This window comes from Scyliorhinus canicula, chromosome 3 (assembly GCF_902713615.1).
Source record: "Scyliorhinus canicula chromosome 3, sScyCan1.1, whole genome shotgun sequence".
In the NCBI taxonomy this organism is placed as follows: Eukaryota; Metazoa; Chordata; class Chondrichthyes; order Carcharhiniformes; family Scyliorhinidae; genus Scyliorhinus; species Scyliorhinus canicula.
The window spans coordinates 84,250,663-84,273,193 of record NC_052148.1 but is presented as its reverse complement, the minus strand read 5'-3'; the positions used below and the strand labels follow the sequence as shown (position 1 = coordinate 84,273,193).

General features: G+C 47.9%; 2 protein-coding genes across 12 annotated transcripts in view; one reads left to right on the top strand and one right to left on the bottom strand.

Annotated features, from left to right (window-relative positions):
• Positions 1-22,531, bottom strand: part of LOC119962769 (protein unc-13 homolog B-like) — a 746,238-nt gene that overhangs the window by 337,251 nt on the left and 386,456 nt on the right. The window lies entirely within an intron of this gene.
• LOC119962770 (60S acidic ribosomal protein P1-like) lies at positions 6,343-6,711 on the top strand. Its single transcript, XM_038790828.1, has one exon. The coding sequence runs from the start codon at positions 6,382-6,384 to the stop codon at positions 6,709-6,711; it is 330 nt and encodes a 109-aa protein (XP_038646756.1). The 5' UTR covers positions 6,343-6,381.

Below are 22,531 nucleotides of genomic sequence, written 5' to 3'. Positions count from 1 at the left end.
ATCATCTGAAAATGCAGCTACGAGAGCTCCAAGACCAGGGTATCATCTCAAAGGTCACGGAACCAACAGACTGTGTCAGTTCCATGATCTGCATCAAGAAGCCCTCTGGTGAACTCCGCATTTGCATTGATCCCAAAGACCTGAATCGCAACATCATGCGCGAGCACTACACGATCCCAAAGCGTGAAGAGTTAACCTGTGAGATGGCTCATGCCAAATTCTTTATCAAGCTGGACACCTCCCGTGGTCTGGCAGATACAGCTGGACAAGTCCAGTCGGAAGCTGTGCACGTTTAACACTCAGTTCGGCAGGTATTGCTACAAACGCATGCCTTTTGGTATCATATCAGCTTCCAAAGTATTTCATCGCATGGTGGAGCAAATGATGGAGGGCATCAAGGGGGTGCGAGTCTATGTGGACGACGTGATCATCTGGTCCACGACGTCCAAGGATCACATCGCTCGCCTCAAACAAGTTTTCCAGAGGATACATGAAAACGGCCTCCAGGTCAACAGGGCCAAATGCTCATTTGGTAGGTCCGCTATCAAGTTTCTGAGTGACCACATTTCACAACAGGGTGTGCAACCTGACACTGACAAGGTGCTGGCAATCAATGCCATGAAGACCCCAGAGGACAAAAAGGCGGTCCTCCGGTTCCTCGGGATGGTGAATTTTCTAGGAAAATTCATTCCCAACATGGCATCCCACACCACAGCCCTCCGGCATCTCGTAAAAAAGTCGACAGTGTTCCAGTGGCTTCCCGCACATCAAGCGGAGTGGCTTGAGCTGAAGGCGAAGCTCACCACAGCCCCAGTACTGGCATTCTTTGACCCAACCAAGGATACCAAGATATCCACCGACGCAAGCCAGGACGGCATTGGAGCAGTGCTCCTCCAGTGAGACGACTCCTCGTCCTGGGCTCCAGTGGCATACGCCTCCAGGGCCATGACACCGACCGAACAACGGTATGCCCAGATCGAAAAGGAGTGCTTGGGTCTCCTGACAGGAATAGTCAAGTTTCATGACTACGTATACGACCTGCCAAAGTTCACGGTGGAAGCAGACCATGGGCCTTTAGTCCACATAATCCAAAAGGATTTAAATGACATGACACCTTCCCTGCAGCTTCTTTGTCTCCGCCGATATGACTTCGAACTTGTCTCCACACCGGGTAAGGAGCTGATCGTCGCGGATGCCCTATCCCGATCCATCACCACGCCGTGTGAACAGGGCGACTTCATTCACCACATTGAAGCACAGGTGCAGCTGTGTGCCAGCAACCTCCCAGCCACGAGTTATACAAATACGCAAAGAAACCGCCAAAGATCCCCTACTGCAGCACGTGATGAAGCACCTCGCCCATGGCTGGCAAAGGGGGCAATACCCCCAGTTCTTCAACATTAAGGACGAGCTGACGGTTGTTGAGGGGATCCTTCTTAAACTACATAAAATCGTCATTCCCCAAAGCATGCAAAACATGGTGCTCAGACAGATCCATGAGGGTTACCTGGTGGTTCAGAAATGTCGACGCAGATCTCGGCAGGCAGTTTACTGGCCTGGCATCAACCAGGACATTGCCAACACAGTCCTCAACTGCACAACATGCCAGAAGTTTCAACCAGCTCAGCCCAAGGAAACGCTGCAACAGCACAAGATCATGACCTCTCCGTGGTACAAGGTGGGGATAGACCTCTTTCGCGCCAATGGGCGTGATTACATCCTTCTGGTCGACTACTCCAGCTACCCGGAAGTGGTGAAACTGTCGGACCTCACGTCCAAGTCCGTCATCAAAGCCTGCAAAGAGACGTTTGCCAGGCATGGGATACCACTCCCGGTAATGAGTGACAACCGTCCATGTTTCTACAGCCAAGAGTGGTCCGACTTTGCACGATCCTACCACTTTAGTCGCATCACATCCAGTCCCCATTACCCGCAATCAAACGGGAAGGCCGAGAAAGGGGTCCATATTGTCAAGCGGTTGCTGTGCAAGGCTGCAGACTCAGCCTCGGATTTCAACCTGGCGCTATTGGCATACAGGACAACCCCTCTGTCGACTGGTTTGTCTCCGGCGCAGTTGCTCATGAACCGCAACCTGAGGACGACTGTTCCAGCCATCCATGTTCCAGACCTTGGCCACCTCACGGTGCTGCAGAAGGTGCAGCGATCCAGGGACCAGCAAAAGATCACGCATGATGCTCATGCCACGGACCTGCCTGCGCTGGCTCCAGACGATGTTGTTCACGTTCAGCTGCCTGAGGGATGTTGGTCAGACAGGCTGCTCCCAGGTCTTTTGTTCTCCAAATGGCTGATGGCTCCATTTTACAGCTCAACAGGAGGGCGCTGCGTAAAGTTCCCTGCCCATCACCCGGCCATACTTCTCCGCATGTCATCATGCCTCCTCCGGACGACTGGCAGCGATCCCACCTGTCCACAAGGCCACCGAGGTGGCAACCATCCCGCTGGTCCAGGTGCCAACGTCCTCCGCTGCACCTCTGCGGCTATCAACAAGAATTCATCGCCCACCACAAAGACTGAATCTATAGACTTAAATCTTGTAAATTTTGTTCAGTTTGCTCCGTATCTGCATGATAGACACCTTCCCATGTACATATGTTCATTCATTCCCCACTTGTACATAGTTATGCATGCATATACAGCCACGTTCCAAAATTTATTTAAAAAGGGGGAGATGTCAAAATATCCACTCATGTGTATCATGAGATGCAGACAGGCAGTGATTGACACACAGGATAACCAATGAACACACACGACACAGGACAACTAATCACCAGACAGGACACCACCACTATAAAGCCCACAGGGCATTAAGGCTCTCCCTCTCTCACAGGACACAGCCAGGGAGATAGTCGCAGTGCACAGGCCAACGAACATCATCACCATGTGATAGAGAGCTAGTCTGGTCAAGCCAGTAGGAGGTTATCAGTTAGGTTAATAGAGTGTCAACCCACAGCAGATTATGTACAGCAATCAACAGGTTCAATAAAACAGTGTTGGACCATCTCCTGTGCCGGAAGCCTGTTTCTCGTTTTACTGCATCCAGTTGCAATCGATGTTAGACCGACACAGACAACACATCAACAGGTTTCTTTTTTCTTTAGGCTTCCTGACAGGTTTCTCTTTTCTGGAGGGCCTCCTGACAGGGGTCGCTTTCCTGGGGGGAGGGGGGGGTCTCTTTATTTAGGGGATCTCTTTGGGAGTCTCTTTATCTAGAGGATATCTGGGGATGGAGTGGGCAGGTCTTGAATTTGCAGGGTGGGGGGGGGGGCTCAAATGAACTTTGGGGGCAACTGCCTTAAGGAATTACCCCCTTGACCCATGACGAGGTCCACCAAGTCAGGGCCATGCTGGAAAATACTTGTAGTAAATCTCGCCCATGTGATTCCTGGCCGAGAGGCCTAGAGAATTACGAGCACCCGGACAATATGGTGTCTGGCCCGCGAAATGCATCTTCCCGTTGGCGTGGAGGCACAAACCTAGGTCCCGCCACCAGCGGGCGTTTGGAGCATCGCAAACGGGTGCTCATCCCGTTTTCTTCACGGTGCCGGATTCTCCACCGTATCAGGAATCCTGCAACCGGCGGTGGAGGATTTCACCCAAATAGGGAAAGGCAACCGACCCTCCCAATTTCTAAGGAAACATAACAAACTGAGGTTTGGAAAGCAGCATTTGTGGCAAACTGAAACTGTTTAATATATAGGAAGACACCGAGCAGTCCAAGCTATGCATTAACACATGGTGAGTCCATTGGTGAAGTACAGGCAAACTAAAGACTGAAGACAGGTCAAGCTTAACAGATTCTGCAAATGTGTGCCATTTGTGGTGAAGAGCATGCCCCAGGAAATCGGATTGGTTGGGCACTGCTGTTGGTGGGAAGTAAGACTAACTCCTCGAACGATTGGAAAGAAAACTTTGTGGGGAAGTTTAGTATTTATGTTTGCATTGTTGACTCTTGCACAGTATTCATTCTTCTGTTTTAAATCATGGAACCTTGTGGCTTTATTGTTTTAGTAAAGACCTGGAATTGTGTTTATATTTTTAAAAACTACTGGTCTCTGCAGAGTTGGTAACATCCTACCCTTTCGTATTAATAATTTAAAAAAAAATTTTGAATACCCAATTCATTTTTTCCAATTAAGGGGCAATTCAGTGTGGCCAATTCACCTACCCTGCACATTTTTGGGTTGTGGGGACAAAACCCACACAGACACGGGAAGAATGTGCAAACTCCACACGGACAGTGACCCAGAGCTGGGATCGAACCTGGGACCTCAGCGCCGTGAGACAGCAGGGCTAACCCATTGCGCCACCCTGCTGCCCTCCCTTTCATATTAATTATTGACCTCTATCTTAATAGCTTTATAGGGTCGAATGGCCTTCAATTTGTAAGAAAACATCCTTGTCTTTGTTCTCCCATTTCACTGGCTGCTCCTTTGAGCACTTTTCTCATTGCTGGTTGTTGATGATCCTCTCAGCTCTGCAGACAATGTTCTTTTATGAGAGTTGGTCAGATGTCTGTCAGTGTTTCCCTATTCCTCAAACTTAGAGGTAAAGGATGCATGATAATATCCTATAATACCTCAATAAAGGCAGCAAGAATATATGGCAATGTCCTATATAAATGCAACTATGGCCCATTATCTAAAGCCCTCTTGCAACCTTTGGAGACGAGGATCCAGAGAAGGCTATCTGTGCAATTCTTGAAATTATATCATGACCCACTTACTTCACTGCTAGAGCTCATCCTAAACATTTAAGCTAGTTCCCAGGAAACAATAACAAGTTAATTGTTTCAGCAATGGACAGCCTCATTTTAAAGCAGATTTGTAAGAGATCCGCATTGATCATTCTTGGTTCAGTCACTTGTGAAGATCATGGAATTCCATTAGATAAAGATATGAAGCTTCAACCATTTCTACCCATTGAGTGAAGACACTCAGTCCCCTCATTGGTCTTAGTATTCTATGGAAGCGAACCTAAAGAAGGGAATGAATAGTGGTGACACATGTATCCAAATTAAATGCTTGAACGAGACAAAAGCTTATTTTAAAAGATACAGGGACTGTGTCCAGCAATTGACAATAAAGTTTTAAAACAGTTTCCAGGAATTGTCCAAAACAATTGCAGTGACAGGTTCTGACTGTAAACCAGCGTGTTTCTCTCCAGAAACACAGCCAGTTCTTCTGTCAAGATCTTCTGACACTCAGTCGAAACAAAAATAAGAGGGCGCAATTTGTGCCTTCACTCAGGCAGGCGGAGCCTGATAGAGTCAGCAAGCCTGTCTACACAGAGATTGGGGCACCATCTTTAAAGGGCACCCTGATCTGCAAGAAAAACAAACTCCCTCCACCGCTTTGGAAGACCTCCTCCCCACAAGCTTCAGGGCACACACCCCCCTTCCCGCACCACCTAAGTAACTGGGGGCATTCTTTCTCCCCGCCCCCCTCACCACCCTCCCGCGCGTTTATTGGCCTGCACACGTCTCCCTCCACCAACCCACAGAAGGGGAAGCCCCCTCCTCCCCAGTGGAGATGTTATGCTTCAAGTATGCATGAAGTTCAATGGTGGAGTCTACAGATCAGACTCCAATCACATAAAGCATAGGTGATCAATCAAACTGCACAGGGAGTAGCTATTTGGTTTCTTTCAACCCTTCAAAATAACTAGAAAACCATGCTTCTTTATTAGCTTAGTTTGCCTACATCAAAGGTACATGTCACAGATTAGATCACAGGATATGTCTGCTTCCGAATCCTTTGAAACTAGCCTATTTATATAAACTTGTCTGTTTACTTCAAAGATAATTCCCTCGAACAAGACTTCCTGATCTCTCCTTTCTTGAATTCTTTGAAGAGTAACTTTATTAACAGCTGATCTGCCAAAGCACTGTTTCCATAATGAGGCTAATTGACCTCTCTGCCTATGTGTATTTAGGTCAGTGATCTTCAATGTCAGGAGCGCGACCCGCGGGTGGGTCGTGGACGTGTGTCGGGAGGGTCGTGGAGCCATCCATCGCGGTGCTCCTGATTGCGCAAATTAGCGCGCAGCAGCCACCTTTTAACTATGCCGGCTGCGAGCGGCCCTTCTCCCATATAAAAAAATGCGGCCGCACTGCGTGTGCGTGCCTGCTCATCGGTGCGGGTGCGCAGTTTTGCACATGTGCACCGATGAGCGGGCATGCATGCGCAGTGCGGCCGCAGTTTTTTTGTATGGTAAAATGGCCGCTCGCAGCCAGCATAGTTAAAAGCCGGCTTCTGCTCACTCTGCCCAGTTCAGAAGTGCTCGGTTCTTCTGAATGAAGCTAAGACCGAGTTTCCCCCCGGCAACTAGCACCATCGGACCCACCCGCAGAGACCCAGCACCATGGCCTCCACCTCGGAACTCGCCTGTAACTATAGCGTGCTCATCCTGCATGATGATGAGGTCACTGTCACCGAAGACAAACTCAATGCCCAGATTAAAACAGCTGGTGTGACCATTGAGCCTTTCTGGCCTATTCTGTTTGCCAAGGCATTGGCTAATATTGACGTCAACAGTTTCATCTGCAACATTCGTGCTTGTAGCAGTGCCCCAGCTGCTGCAGCAGTTGTTTCCACCGCTGCCCCTGTTGCTGTTGAAGAGGAAAAGGAAGAGAAGAAACAGGAAGAATCTGAAGATGCTGACGATGACATGGGCTTTGGTCCCTTTGATTAAATGTGCCGTGCAACACCATTGTTACAATTTACAAAAAATAAATAAAAATTGAATATGAAAGCCGGCTGCTGCGGCTGAAGACCGCAAATTTGCGCAATCGGAGACGCAGAAGATTTAAAAAAAAATTCTATGTAATCTTCCTGCCGGAGGGTCCTCAGCGCCGTAGGCAGCAATGCTAACCACTGTGCCGCCCATGAACCTATTTCTATGTATAAAATTAACTTAAGAAGTGACTTTGTAATTGGAATTGTTACAGTGGAAATTATTCCAAAAACACCTTTGCCGCAATAGATTTTACTTTAGGTAATGATTTGCCTGGGGTATACAGTAATGACGTGAGATTGTATTACAGAAGGTGGTTTATCAGATTCATCTTAACTAACGTCTGAAACTACTGTGGACAAAAATTAGATGCTTCTTGCATACAATCAGTTTAAGGAAGACATGATTCATGCAGAAAACCAACTTTCACATATGGAAGAAGAGTTTGCTCATGAATAAAAGAGAAATAATACAAACAATTGAGAACAATTGGGGCAGCACGGTAGCCTTGTGGATAGCACGATTGCTTCACAGCTCCAGGGTCCCAGGTTCGATTCCGGCTTGGGTCACTGTCTGTGGGGAATCTGCATATCCTCCCCCGTGTGTGCGTGGGTTTCCTCCGGGTGCTCTGGTTTCCTCCCACAGTCCAAAGATGTGCGGGTTAGGTGGATTGGCCATGCTAAATTGCCCGTAGTGTCCTAAAAAAGTAAGGCTGGTATAGGGTGGATACGAGTAGGGTGATCATTGCTCGGCACAACATCGAGGGCTGAAGGGCCTGTTCTGTGCTGTACTGGTCTATGTTCTATGTTCTATGTTCAGGTTAGGTGGATTGGCCATGATAAATTGCCCTTAGTGTTGGGTGGGGTTACTGGGTTATGGGGATAGGGTGGAGGTGTTGACCTTGGGTAGGGTGCTCTTTCCAAGAGCCAGTGCAGACTCAATGGGCCGAATGGCCTCCTTCTGCACTGCAAATTCTATGATATTTCTATCAACCCCAGAAAGCTGAACATTTGCCTGAGGACTTGAACTGTTTAAATTATAAATTTATGAAAAAGCAAACTTGACAAAGGCTAATCTTCAATTAAAACTTGATGAACTTATCAGAAGTCTCCATGAAATATCACGGAAAATGCCTTGAACAGGAAAAGGAATTGCCAGCAAATCAGAATAATTGGTTGAATGCACAATTTAAGAAAAACAAAAATAATGACCTGTTGGAACACTGTCACGGAAAGGAACAATGCAATTCTTGGACTTCAAAGCAAACTTCACAACAAACTAGGGGAAGGGTGGTATAGAGTGTCACAATTTTTAAGTTGTTCTTGTGAATTAAAACTCATTGCCAAATTGTGATCCAGTTGAACAAGAACAGGGGCGGGATTCTCCCGCAATCGGCGGGATGGCCCGATGCTGGGGCCAAGAACGGCGTGAACCACTCCGGCGTCGGAAGGGTTTGCGTCGCGCCAACTGACGCCGAAGGGCCGCCTTGGTCCCGCGCATGCGCAGAACCGCTGGCATGCGCAGGGGCTTTCTTCTCCATGCCGGCCATGGCAGAGCCTTACAGAGGTCGGTGTGGAGGGAAAGAGTTGCCCCATGGCACAGGCTTGCCTGCAGATCGGTGGGCCCCGATCGCAGGCCAGGCCACTTTGGGGGCCCCCCCGGGGCCGGATGCTCCAGCGCACCCCCCCTCCCCAAGGACTCCAGTAGACGGCCTACCAGCCAGGTCCTGCACTGATGGACCATGTCCGTTTCACGCCGGCGGGACTGGCCGAAAATAGGCGGCCGCCCTGCCCATCGGGGCCCGGAGAATTGCCGGGGGGGCGCTGCTAAAAGGGCCCCGACCCGAAAACCGGCGCCAGAAAATACGGCAGCCAGCGTCGGAGCGGGATTCACGCCGCCCCCCGGCGATTCTCCGACCTGGCAGGGGGTCGGAGAATCCTGCCCCAGATCCAAATAACCTCACTAAGATTGCTATATTAGTAATGGACAATAGGAAAACAACTGAAGTACTGCAAAATTGGAAATTATGAAGTGTTGAGAAAAAGGACTAAAATTACAATATGATCTATCCAGGTCAATAACCAGAGAAAATGGTTTACAGGCGTGTCCCAGTGGTAAAACATAAGTTGGAATACAGGCAATTGAATTGTTTGCAAAATACTATTCCAAACGTGATGAGGACTAGATATATAGTTCATAAATTATGCAAAAGAGTTGAAGGATTAAACAAAGTATCAACTTCAAAGGTAATTGATGATAATAACATGAGCTGGGATCGTGACAGTGGACTGAGGAGGAATCGCATGAGGAAACCCGGGATTGGAGGCTAAGGTAAGTTCAAGAGGACCCAGGGTGGGAATGATACGGAAGCCATGTGGGGAGCAAAGGGGGAGATTTGTGTCTCGGTGGAGAAGCCAGCGAGGGTGGGGCGGGGCAGCCAACTTCAGAACGGGGACTCTAATGGAGGCATGCCCCCACCTCTTCCCGCTCAAGATCCAAGTCCGTTCATTTTCAGGCTTCCTCTATGTACAGTCAATCTGCTTATCAACTTAAAAATTGAGGCTGGGTGGGAAATTGCCCTTAAGTGGTCTCCAACAGGTGCAAGGATGTGTTTCCTCTCCAATGCCTTGCCGGCCCAGGCGTAAAATCGTTGTTCAGGCAGGCAGAGAGAATCTTGTTGCTTCAATTTCATGCTCCCCACCCTCCGACTAAAAACCCGCCAGTGGGGAGTATAAAATTCTGTCTATGTTTCAATAATCTCTCCTGAAATGGAAACTAGTCCTTGTTAAGTGATTGAAGTCCACATAAGATGACAGGAACATGTAATATTCAGCACGTGGTTACAAAAAGGGATGAAACTAAATGTAATGTCCCATAATGGGGTCATGCAACCAAGGCTCAATCATATATTGGCTTTGTCCTGAAAGGGATTTAGCTTCAGAGAGATTTAGGGAACTCAAAGCAATCACGTATTTGAAGTTAATGCCTTCAAGTTCTAGTGTGTTTTGACAGTTGTATTTTAGCATGAACGCAAGTACTGCAGAATTGGAAATTATGAAGTGTTGAGAAAAAGGACTAAAATTATAATATGATCTATCCAGGTCAATAACCAGAGAAAATGGTTTACAGGCGTGTTCCAGTGGTAAAACACAAGTTGGAATACAGGCAATTGAATTGTTTGCAAAAGACCATTCAAAATGTGTTGAGGACTAGATATATAGTTCATAAATTATGCAAAAGAGTTGAAGGATTAAACAAAGTATCAACTTCAAAGGGATAAGGTAATTAATGATAATAACATCAGCTGGGATCGTGACAGTGGACTGAGGAGGAATCGCATGAGGAAACCCGGGACTGGAGGCTAAGGTAAGATACCGCTGCAAAATCCGGTTACGTTTTCTCAGCACTACCAGTGTAATTTCTCTTTAAAATAGCATCCGCAACACTTGTGCACACTGCTGATGTAAGCCATACAGATGCCATTTGGTGATGCATTAGTTTGTGTGCGTAGAAGGATATCAAGACTTTACAGCTGAACTGTTTCCAGTTGCAATACTAATGGAGTTACATCAAGTCTACAGCACAGAAACAAAGCAAGGAATTACTAGATGTCAAAATTTCATGACAGAATGTCTCTTTTCTGGAATTCTCCGCACCTTTAGGGCCCAAGCCCTCACATCGAGGGGCGAGGTGCGTACCGGTGTGGTTCCCACTCCGCTGGCTGGCATGAACGGCCTTTGGCGCCATGCCAGCCGGGGCCGAAAGGAGTTCACCGGCCGGCGTAAGTCCGCGCATGCGCCGGAGCGTCAGCGGCTGCTGATGTCATACTGGCGCCTGCGCAGGGGAGGGGGTCTCTTCCACCTTCGCCATGGTGAAGGCTATGGCGGAGGCGGAAGAAAAAGAGTGCCCCCACCGCACAGGCCCGCCGGCCGATCGGTGGGCCCCAATCGCGGGCCAGGCCACCGTGGGGGCACTCCCCAGAGTCAGATCGCCCCCCCCCCCCCCCCAAGAACCCCGGGGCCCACCCACGCCGCCAATCCCGCCAGTCAGGTAGGTGGTTTAAACCACGCCGGCAGGAGCGGTCTGTCAGCGGCGGGTCTTCGGCCCATCGCGGGCCAGAGAATCACTGCGGGGGGCCCACCGACCGGCGCGGGGGGCCCACCGACCGGCGCGGCTCGATTCCCGCCCCCTGCCAAATCTCGGGGGACGGAGAATTCCTCCGTTATCTCAGCCTCGAGGTGACGGAGGATTGCTCGACTGCAAAAGGTATAAGATACACTGCAGTGACATGTCTCACGTCCTTTAACAGCACTTTCCAATCCGTGATCTCTACCATCTAACCCAGGCCATTTTCCAATGCAACCGCAATTTAACACATTAATGTTAATGCCAACAAAAAAAACAGCAATAAAGCATCATCACGACCGGCATTTTCTGTTTCACTGGGTGGAATTTTATGATTTTTCTTTTGCAATATGTTATCCCAGGCAGGAAAGGAGGAGGGCAGCCTGCCAGCTGTCTTGCCAGCTTTTACCACTACATTTTCAAGCACATTTAAAAAGCAATGGAAGGGGCAGGACACACGACATTATGCTGGTGGGGTGGGTTGAGTGGCAGAGTTCTGTCCGAGCATGATCTTCACCTCCCTGAGGGCTGTATTTACCTGTTTGCCCCGAGCGGGGACTATTCATCAGATTTCTGTTTGTCAGGCTCCATTGTAAACCCTGATGGCAAAGGGGAGTGAGTGGAGAGGGGCAGGGTGAGATCCTTACGTGGAGGTATAATAGTGGGAAAGCCCCCCAATGATATTTAAGTGTATGGTTATAGAATTCCTGATCTTGCATGGCGGGAACCCCATTATGATTTTGCTGAAGGTGCAGGGACATAGAACATACAGTGCAGACTCTTTGTGCCATCGAGTCTGCACCGACCCACTTAAGCTCTCACTTCCACCCTATCTCCGTAACCCAATAACCCTTCCTACCCTTTTTGGTCATTAAGGGCAATTTATCATGGTCAATCCATGTCTTTGGACTGTGGGAGGAAACCGGAGCACCAGGAGAAAACCCACGCAGACACGGGGAGAGCATGCAGACTCCACACAGACAGCAACCCAGCGGGGAATCGAACATGGGGCCCTAGCGCTGTGAAGCCACACTTGTGCTACCGTGCTGCCCTCAACAATCAAACAGGAAAATTTCCGCCAGCGTTAAAGCTGTTTTGTGATACCCCTCGATTCTCCACCCCCCACACCCCAGCACCACCTTGGACACCCACTGAAAACTGTATTTTCAGTGCTTGTTGAAACATTAACTGTTTCATGATACACAAGATTGGAAGTTTTTCTTTATTGACTCAAAATAAAGAGATTTTGTGATGATCCCACTCAGCTGTTATAATATGTTCTGATCTCTTTCAGGAAGTGTTTTCATTTTGTTGTTACCATAAAAAGAACATTTAGTGGTTTACTTAAAAGGCAGTTTCTTGTGGGCCAGGGCTTAGAAACTGCAAAGTGTATTATGACGCCCACCTGACCGATAACTTTTATGTTGAATTTGGCTGGGATGAGCACAAGATCCTTCACTGCAGGTGTAATTCAACAGTCTTCCAATTCGATTTTATCAAAACAAAGTTGATTATAAGAATGTAGTTAACATATATAAAACACAAGTATTTGTTATCAATTACAACATGAAGGAAACACAACAGCTACAGTAATCTATGTATATAACCCTTAATGAATCCCCCTTAGTAGATGTTCCAATTCAATCCAATAAACCAAAACCCCTTTCAAGGGTGTGACCCAGCACACTTAAATCTCACCTGAATGGGACTGGTCCTTTCCAACCAGCAGATTCAAAACTCCTCCCGGAAAGCAACTCTATCTTTAAAGTTACCAAGGCAGTTTGCCACACCCAGTCTACTTTCAGTTCCCTTGAACAGCTTTTAAAATAAAAACAGGGAGTCATTGCTTGTCTTCTGCAGTCCAAAACAACAAACTGAACCTGAAACCCAAACACTAAACCTCCTCTCACCTGACAGCCACAGCCCAGCTCCACCCACAAATGACATCACTGAAGCCGTGCTACAAGACATGTGGTAAAACCAAATCTTTCTCAAAGGAACATTCACGACAGTCCTACTTTACCATTTGAGGAACACTTTGAACTCATTTTTCTACTTTGCTGCACCACAATATTCAAATATCTCTAATCTACTTATATTACATTCTAGGTCTAACTTACAACTGGTATGAGGTTCATAGATGAAAACTTCCTTAAAGAGTCTGGGGGTGGTGGATTTTCCAGTTTTTGGCGGGCAAGAATGATGGCGGGGACAGAGAATTAAGAGAAGGCCCAAAATGGCTTTCATGCCAACAGGATTTCCCTGTTCGATTGTTCCCACCCACCTGCCAGTGACGTAATGGGCCATGCAATGACGGGAAACCTATTAAAATACATTAACATTTTCTTAGCCGGCCTCCCTGCTGTATCATTCTCCCACAGAGGGATAATTCGTCGGCAGGGTTTACAATAGGTTCTGAAAAACGGGGAACTAGCGAACAGAACCGGTTGGGGGCGCACAGGTACGTCCAGCCCCTAGCTTAGGCAGTACCTGGGCACTGCTTGTGGAGTGGGGGATTCTGCTGGGGAACTTCAGGATGGGGCTGGGAGGAGAAGTGTTTCATGGCCATGTGGGTGAGGGGGGGTTCTTTTAATTAGTTTTTTAAGGATCAGGTCATCCTTTAAAAAGGGTGCCCAGATCTGTCAAGTGCTGAGGTTGCTGGAGGGCCGGGGTCTCCACTTTTCTTTCCTCAAAGTTTTTAAAAGTACGGCAGGAAAACTCGGCAAGGCAACTGGCGGGCTACCCTCTGCTTTTCCCTCCAGAGACAATACTGAAAACAAAACGGAAAATTCATAAATTCAGACAGTCTTGGGACTGGACAGTTCCTCCACATCTTGGTCCGTCGTGTTTGGAGGAACGTAGCACATTGGGGTTTCACGTAATTCAATAGTCACTGTTAGTGTCTGCTGTTGTGCTTCCATTCAGCTATTAAAGACACGCTGAACGGTCATGTATTCCTTCTGCATTTGATCAAGAAGGACAATCAACTGTTCTTTCAGATGCTTATTCTCTCGTTGCACTCCCTCTGCGGTTTCATGTTGCCCTCCCTTTGGGATCTCCTGTTGTTCTCGCTTGGGAGTATTTTGTGCCTTCCCTCAGCTCTTTTGCGGCTCTCGATGGACTTGTTCTCTCCTTGGGGTTTCTTGCTCCCTGGGTCGAGTTCCCTTCTCTGGGGTCTCCTGTTGCTTATGGACCTTTATTAGAAGTTGCCCTCTCTCTGGGGTCTCTTCTAATTATCTAGTCATAAATGTATTTCTTAGTAGTTGTCTTTTTAAATGTTGTTTCCTCTTTAAGACGGAGACTTTTTTCCCCCCACACAGGCTGTCGTCTCCAGGATACAGTTGGCATCTGCATGGTGGTACAGTGGTTAGCACTGTTGCTTCACAGCACCAGGGTCCCGGACTCGATTCCTATCTTGGGTGACTGGAGTTGAGTTTTCACTTTCTCCCCGTGTCTGCGTGGATTTCCTCCAGATCCTCTCACAGTCCAAAGAAGTGCAGGTCAGGTGGATTGGACATGGTAAATTACCCCTGAGGGTGAGGTTACAGGGCAGTGATAGGGCCTAGGTAGGGTGGTCTTAGGTTGGTTCAGACTCATTGGGCCTAATGGCCTCTTTCTGTACTATAGGGATTCTATGATCCTCACGTTTTTTTCTTGTTGCTGGGCAGATCTTTGAAAAAAATAGACTTTGCAGGTGTAATTTGCAACAAATGTATCATTGAAGGTACAGTTTGTTCCACCTTCTGCACAGTACCAAACAGGGCTTGAAGCTTAAATCTGTTCTCTGTATTTAAAATTATAATGTCTGAAGATATTTTCCTTTAGTTTTGAATGCTTGTAAAACTAAAAAATTCACACCGCTTACCATTAAGGGAATCCTTTTTTAAACCTTTGTTTTCACCCAGTGTCTTTTCTGTCAAATTTTTGAACAGCAGCAATTCTTTTTCTTGACTGGAAATATTTTCTTTACACAACTGAAAATAAATTCACTTTCTCTTAATCTCTGCAGCGTTCTGTATTTAACTCTGCTAGCCTTTATTCTGTGGGGTTTCCTCTTCTCTACCTGCCATAAGTGTTTTTTACTGCAGCTGCCTTTCAGTTTCTGCCATCTACTGCTGCCTCACTGCGCCAGGAACTCGGGCTCAATTTCGAACTTGGGTGGCTGCCTGTGTGGAGTTTGGACGTTCTGCCTTGGGTGTCCCACTTTCTTTCCCACAGTCCAAAGATGTGTTGATTAAGTCGATTAGTCATGATAAATTAGTGCCAAGGATGTGCATATTAGATTATGGGGTTACAGGGATAGGGCGGAGTGGACATGGATAAAGTGTCCTTTTGAATGGCTGGTGCAGACTCGATGGGCCGAATGGCCTCCTTCTGCACTGCAGGGATTCTAAGATTCTACTGCGCCCGTGGGACCATCACCTGTTCTTCAATGTAAGTATAGCTTACATTGCGTGTGTCGGGGGGGGGGGGGGGGGGGGGGGGGGGGGGGGGAGACGACGGACAGCAAGCGGCTTCCCTCCCGACAGGGAATCAGGTACCAGGTTCGACCACGAAATAGGAGGAGCTCACCATCCGCATCGTCTCACATCACAGTCACCAGCCTGTTTCTCTCCCCCCCCCCCCAACTCCTCCTCCCATTTTTTTCTTTTAAAAAAAAAATTTTTATTACGATTTTTACAAGTTTCTATAATAACAACAATAACAATGACATAAACATGGTATAATAAACATATCCACCCCCATCCCAATCCTCACACACCCAGACCATAAAACAACATCCCGGCCCTCTCCCCCCCCCCCCCTTTGGAATACTGCATCTGCTGACATTTTAATTTTCCACGAGAAAATCGACGAACAGCTGCCACCTCCAGGTGAACCCTACCACTGACCATCTTAAAGTGAACTTTATCTTCTCGAGACTGAGAAACCCAGCCATGTCACTAACCCAGGTCTCTACACTCGGGGGCTTCGAGTCCCTCCACATTAATAAGCTCCGTCTCCAGGCTACCAGGGAGGCAAAGGCCAAGACGTCAGCCTCTTTCGCCCCCTGAACTCCCGGCTCTTCCGACACTCCAAAGATTGCCACCTCCGGACTCAGCCCCACCCGTTTTTTTAGTACCGTGGACATTGCCTTAGCAAAACCCTGCCAAAACCCTCTTTGGGCATGCCCAAATCATGTGGACATGATTTGCTGGGCCTCCCGCGCACCTCACTCATTTTTTCCTGATCCTCACCATCTGCGCCCCACCCAGATCCCCCAACCACCCGTATATTTGTCCAATCCTACCCTCCCCCAACTCATCTAGGAATAGCAGTTGCTCCAACAAAGTGTACTCAGACAACCTGGGAAACACCTCCATTCTTTCCTTGCAAAGTCCCGCACCTCCATACATCTAAACTCACTACCCCTCGTAATTCAAGCCACTTCCGTACCTGCAAACCTCCCTTCCAAGCACAAGTCCCTCTCCAGCACTGCCTCCCTCCATTTCCAATATATCCCATCCATCTCCCCAGGTTTGAACTGTGGTACCCACACAGTGGCATCAACACCGACATCACTTCGAACTTAAAATGACTCCTTAGCTGATTCCATACCCTGACCATTGATTGCACCACAGGACTCCCCAAATACTTTCCCGGAATTAACGGCAGCGGGGCTGTCACCATGGCCCTCAGATTGGGCCATCTACAGAACGCCTCCTTCATCTTGACCCACTCCGCTCCCCACCATCCACCTTCTCCACATTTACTACGCAATAATATTGCAGGAGTTCGGGAGCACCAACCCCTCTTTCTGTCTCTGCTTCTGCAAAGCCCTTTTTATCCTTGGCACCTTCTCTGCCCATATGAAATCAGAGATCATTGTCTCCAAACTCCAGAAATAGGCCTCAGTGAGAAAGATCAGGAGGGTCTGGAAAACAAGGAGGAACTGTGGAGCACATTCATCTTTACAACCTGCACACTCCCTGCTAATGTCAGGTGCAAACTATCCCACCTCTTAAAATCCCCCTTAACCTCCTCCACTAACATTGTCAAATTCCACCTGTGCATCGTAGCCCATTCTCACATCACCTGAATCCCCAAATACCTAAACCTCTCCCGAGCTACGTTAAATGGCAACATCTCCAAATTGGCCCCCCACCCCGCCACATTCACTGGAAACACCTTACTCTTCCCGACATTTAGCTTATACTTGGTGAACTCCCCAAACCTCTCCAATAGTCCCATGATCTTACCCATACTCTACAGCAGGTACGACGCAAACAACAACAGGTCATCCGCATATAACGACACCTGGTGCTCCCTGCACCCCCTCACAATCTCCTGTCACTCCACGGACCCCCGAAGGAACATCGCCAAGGGCTCACTCGCCAGAACAAACAGCAGTGGCGACAGCGGACACCCCTGCCTCATTCCCCTTTGCAGTCAAAATCTTGGTGAACTCATCTCATTCATTCATACACTTGCCACCAGGCCTTTTACAAAACCCATTTGATCCTCAGAATCCACCACTGATGGGCCAGCATACGACTCGCCTTCTCTCTGTACTCGTACCCTGCAACCCATCGCCCTCCGTGATTGTCCCACCGCCTTCCTTGTCATCAACCAATCAAAATGGTGCTGCAACCTCTTTCTCTCCGCCAACAGCTTCTTACTGAGAGCCCTCAAGTATCTCCTGTCCACCTCAACTATCTTGTTCCGCAATCGCCATGCGCCTCCCTCCGTCTTCTGTCCCTGTGCGCCTTGAACAAGATAATCTCCCCTCAAACCACCGCCTTCAACGCCTCCCAGAATGTGGCCAGCAACACCTCCTCATTCAGATTAAGCTCCACGTAATCCTCAATTGCCAACCTCACCTTTTCATGAAACCCTTTATCTGCCAAGAGACCTGAATCTAGCCTCCATCCCAGCCTCTGAACCCGCCCCTTGCTGAGCCTCACCTCCAGCCAATATGGTGCATGATCCAAAATCACAATTCGTGCATATTCCGCCCCCACCACCCCAATCAGCACCACCTGACTCCCCACAAAGAAATAAATTCTAGAGTACACTTGTACACGCGTGGAGGTTCCTGAACCTCCACGGATCAACCATTCCCATATATTCCATAAATCCTCTTAACTCCCTTGCCATCCTCGACCTTCCGATTGACTTGGGGCTCGATCTGTCCACCTTCAGCTCCATCACACAATTAAAATCTTCACACATAATCAGTTGGTGCACTCCCTCAAACCCCTTTATGAACCCTGCACCATCCCAGTTGGGCGCATATACATTGACTAGAACCCCACTCTATCACATTTCTTCTCCCCAGGTCCTGCATATCCTTGGCCCCAACAAACCTTATCCTTTTAATCAACAAAATTGTTACCTACCGCGACGTGAAATTAAACCCCGAGAGAAATACTTTTCCCATCCATCCCTTCCTCAGCCTAACCTAATCCTTCACCTGGAGGTGCGTCACCTGCAGAAAAATCATCTCCGCTTTCAATCTCCTCAGGTGCGCAAAAATCCAGGACCTCTTAACCGACCCATTTAGCCCCTAGACATTCCACAGCACGATTCCTACCGGAAGGTTACACCTCCCGCACTACCAGCTGCCATTATCCTCCACCAGTTCTACCTCACTTAACACCACCCTAAACCAGGCCCATCCAAGATGCCACACCTCCCCCCATGACCACACACAGCCTCCATATCTGCCATATCACAATTCCACCCCCCCCCCAACCCTAACCCTAAACCCCCCCACCCCCGACCAGCTATTATGACCTCCTCCCCCACCTAACCTCTGTTCACCAGCAGTACTTGCTATCGTGGCAACTCCCGCTGGGAGGCTCACCACGCACCCCTCAACCCACTGGTCCCTTCTTAGCCTGTGCAATTGGCCCCTAACCCAACTGAATATCCAACTAGCCAAAGGGCCCCAAACACATCCCTTCCCAATAAAGAAAAGCACTCAAAATCACAAATTAACTCCTCCCAAAAAGAAAAACACAACAAAAGGCAGGGAGAGGGAGGAGGGAATGATCACGCCTTACAAACTTACAATTCCTCGAACAAATTCCAACCCTCCAGCAACACAAACAGCCATGACACCAAACCTTTGCGGATTCAGCTCCTCCATCTCACACCAACTCTCAAGTCTACCCCAGTTTATGGTCTCTTATAAAGTCATTTGCCTCGTCTGATGTCTCAAAGTAGTACTCCCGGCCGTCTAACGTAATCTCAATCTCGCTGGGTACAGCACCTTCTCTACCAGCCCAGCCAGCATTCGTAGCGCTCATTCCTTTGTGGCGCTCATTCCTTCCACACCCTCTGGCAGACCCACAATCCGTGCGTTCTGCCACCCTGACCTGTTCTCCTGCTCCTCCACCTTCACCCATAGCGACTTGCACAGATTCCACACGATGCCCACCTCCGAAGACACAATCCGATCGCTCTGGTCGGACACCACCTTCTCCACCTCACAGATTATTGCTCCTTGCGCATCGAGGCACTTCTCTAACCGGTCCAACGATCCTCGCAGACATGCTTCAGCTCCGTCAATCGCCTTCGACCAGTCGCCAAGCATCTCCTTCATTTGCTGGTAAAATTTCTCCTTGATGAATACGATCAACTGCTCCAGCTGTGGCTTTCCCACTGACGGCGACCCTTCCCCATTCTCATAATTGTTTCTACACCATAGGTCCCCTCCAACTTCTCAGCCAGGTCTTTAACTGTTTTTTGCCGGATCTGGTGGCCAATCTTGGGGATAATCTCTCCTTCTAAACCTTCCGCACCACACTTCTACCAGAACTACTCCGCAAATGGGAAGAAAATGCCCAAACCAACGCCTTTGTGCTAGAGCTGCCCTGTGCGTGGTCACTCACCCCATGGCTGCCACCGGAATTCCTCCATTTGCCTTTTTAATTACATGCTGTACCTGTGTACTGACTTTCTGCGATTCATGAACAAAGGAACCTAGATCGGGGGCAGCACGGTAGCATGGTGGTTAGCATAAATGCTTCACAGCTCCAGGGTCCCAGGTTCGATTCCCGGCTGGGTCACTGTCTGTGCGGAGTCTGCACGTCCTCCCCGTGTGTGCGTGGATTTCCTCCGGGTGCTCCGGTTTCCTCCCACAGTCCAAAGATGTGCAGGTTAGGTGGATTGGCCATGCTAAATTGCCCTTAGTGTCTAAAAAATAAGGTTAATGGGGGGGGGGGGGGGGGGGGGGGGGGGGGGGGTTGTTGGGTTACTGGTATAGGGTGGATACGTTGGCTTGAGTAGGGTGATCATTGCTCGGCACAACATCGAGGGCCGAAGGGCCTGTTCTGTGCTGTACTGTTCTATGTTCTATATCCCTCTGTCCAGACGCATTTTGAATCTGCTTTCCATTTAGATATTAATTTGCAATTATTTTTTTCGGCCAAAATGGATAACCTCACACTTATCCATATTAAACTCCATCTGGCAAATTTTAGCTCAATCTCTTTACCGACATACATCCATCTGAAAATCTTTATCTCCCCTTCACTGCCTGCTTGTAGCCAGTTGAGGTCCGAGGACTGACCCCCTGCAGCACCCCACTAAATACAGTTCACCAGCCAGAGAAGGGCCCATTTATCCTGACCCTCTGCTTTCTGTCAGTCAACCAATCCTCAATCCAACTAGTACTCTACCCCAAACCCCTGCGGTCTCACCTTCTGGATTAACCTTTTATACGTAAGATTTGTCAAACACCTTCTGGAAGTTTAGAGATATCAAATCCACAAGCTCACCGTTATCCACCTTGCTGGTTATGTCCTCAAAGAACTGAAATAAGTGTGTCAAGCATGACTTGCCCTTCATAAAACCATGCTGACGATGGGGGATTGGGTTTTTTCTTTCCAATATATTCAGTCATCTCCTCCTTCATGATGGATTCCAGCAACTTCTCCACCAGAGGTCAAGCTAACCAGTCTATAGTTCCTACTTTTTGCCTCTCTTCCTTTTTGAATAGGGCATCACATTAGTGTGTTTCCAATCCACTGGGAATTTTCCAGAATCAGGGAATTCTGAAATATCATAACCAATGTATCCACTGTCTCTGCTGCCACCTCCCTTAACACCCGAGGATGCAGGCCATCAGGTCCCGGAGACTTATCTGCCTTTAATCCCATTAATCTCATCCCATTAGTACCATCTTCCTAATGATGGTTATTGCACCAAGTTCCTCTGCATTAACTGCAGGTTTTGAAAATTTATTATCCTCTACCGTGAAGACAGGTAAAATATTGGTTCAATGTCTCTGCCATCTCTGTGTTCCCTATTATTACCTCACCAGTATCGTCCCCTAAAGGGCCAACATTTACTTTAGCTATTGTCTTCCTCTTTATATACGTATAGAAGCTTTTGGTATCAGTGTTTATGTTTCCTGTCAGTTTCCCTTCGTAGTTCATCTTCGCCCTTTTGATTTTATTTTTAAATCGCCTTAAGTTCTCCCAATCCTCCAGTTTACCACCAGCTTTTGCAGTATGGTATGCTCTAGTTTTTGCCTTTATGCCTTCCTTTATTTCCTTACTTAGCCATGGAAAGTTTTTCTCCCTTTTAAAATTTCTCTTCCTCTCAGAAATATACTTTAATTGAGAGGTATTTAATATCTCTCTGAACATTCACATTTGTTCCTCAACTGTCCTCCCCTCAATTCTTTGGGCCCAGTCTACTTGGGCTAATTCTTTCCTCCGGCCTGTATGATTACCTTTGCCAACGCTAAAACTCTAGTACAGCACTCTCTTCTCGCTCAATCCGAATTTAAAACTCTAGCATGCTGTGACCACTCAATCCAAGAAGATCCTTAATGACACGGTGACACAGTGGTTAGCACTGCTACCTCACAGCGCTAGGGCTCTAGGTTCAATTCCGGCCTCGGGTGACTGTGTGGAGTTTACACTTTCTCCCTGTATTTTCATGGGTTTCCTGCGGGTGCCCACCGTCCAAAGATGTGCAGGTTAGGTGGATTAGCCATGCTAAATTGCCCCTTCGTGTCCAAAAAGTTAGGTCGGGTTACTGGGTTACAGGGATAGGGTGGAAGCCTGGGCTTAAGTAGGTGCTCTTTCCAAGGGCCGGTGCATACTTGATGGACTGAATAGCCTCCTTCTGCATTGTAAATTCTGGAATTCTATGACTATTTATCAACCCTTTCATAATACTAAATCTAAAATAGCCTGCTCCCTGGTTGGCTCCAGAACATATTGCTCTAAGAAATAATCCCTCATACACTCTATGAAATCTCCCTCAAGGTTAACTTTACTAATTTGATTAATCCAGTCAATATGCATGTCCAAATCACCAAAGATTACTGTTGTGCCTTTCTCAGAAGGCCTCATTATTTCTTGGTTTATACTATGTCCCACTTTTGGAAGTATTGCGGGGCCTCTAAATTACTCCTACCAAGACGTATTTTCCCTTGTTTTCTCATTTTCACCCAGATCGATTAAACATTTTGGCCCTTAGTGCCAATATAATTTCTTAATACAGCCTAGCTACCATCTTCAATCAATAAAGCACCTCCACCTCCTGTTCATCCTGTCTATCCTTACGGGAATACTGAGTACCATGTGACTCTATGCATCATACCATGAGGTATTATTATCCATTCCCATGTTAACCTTTGCTCTGCCAAGCACCT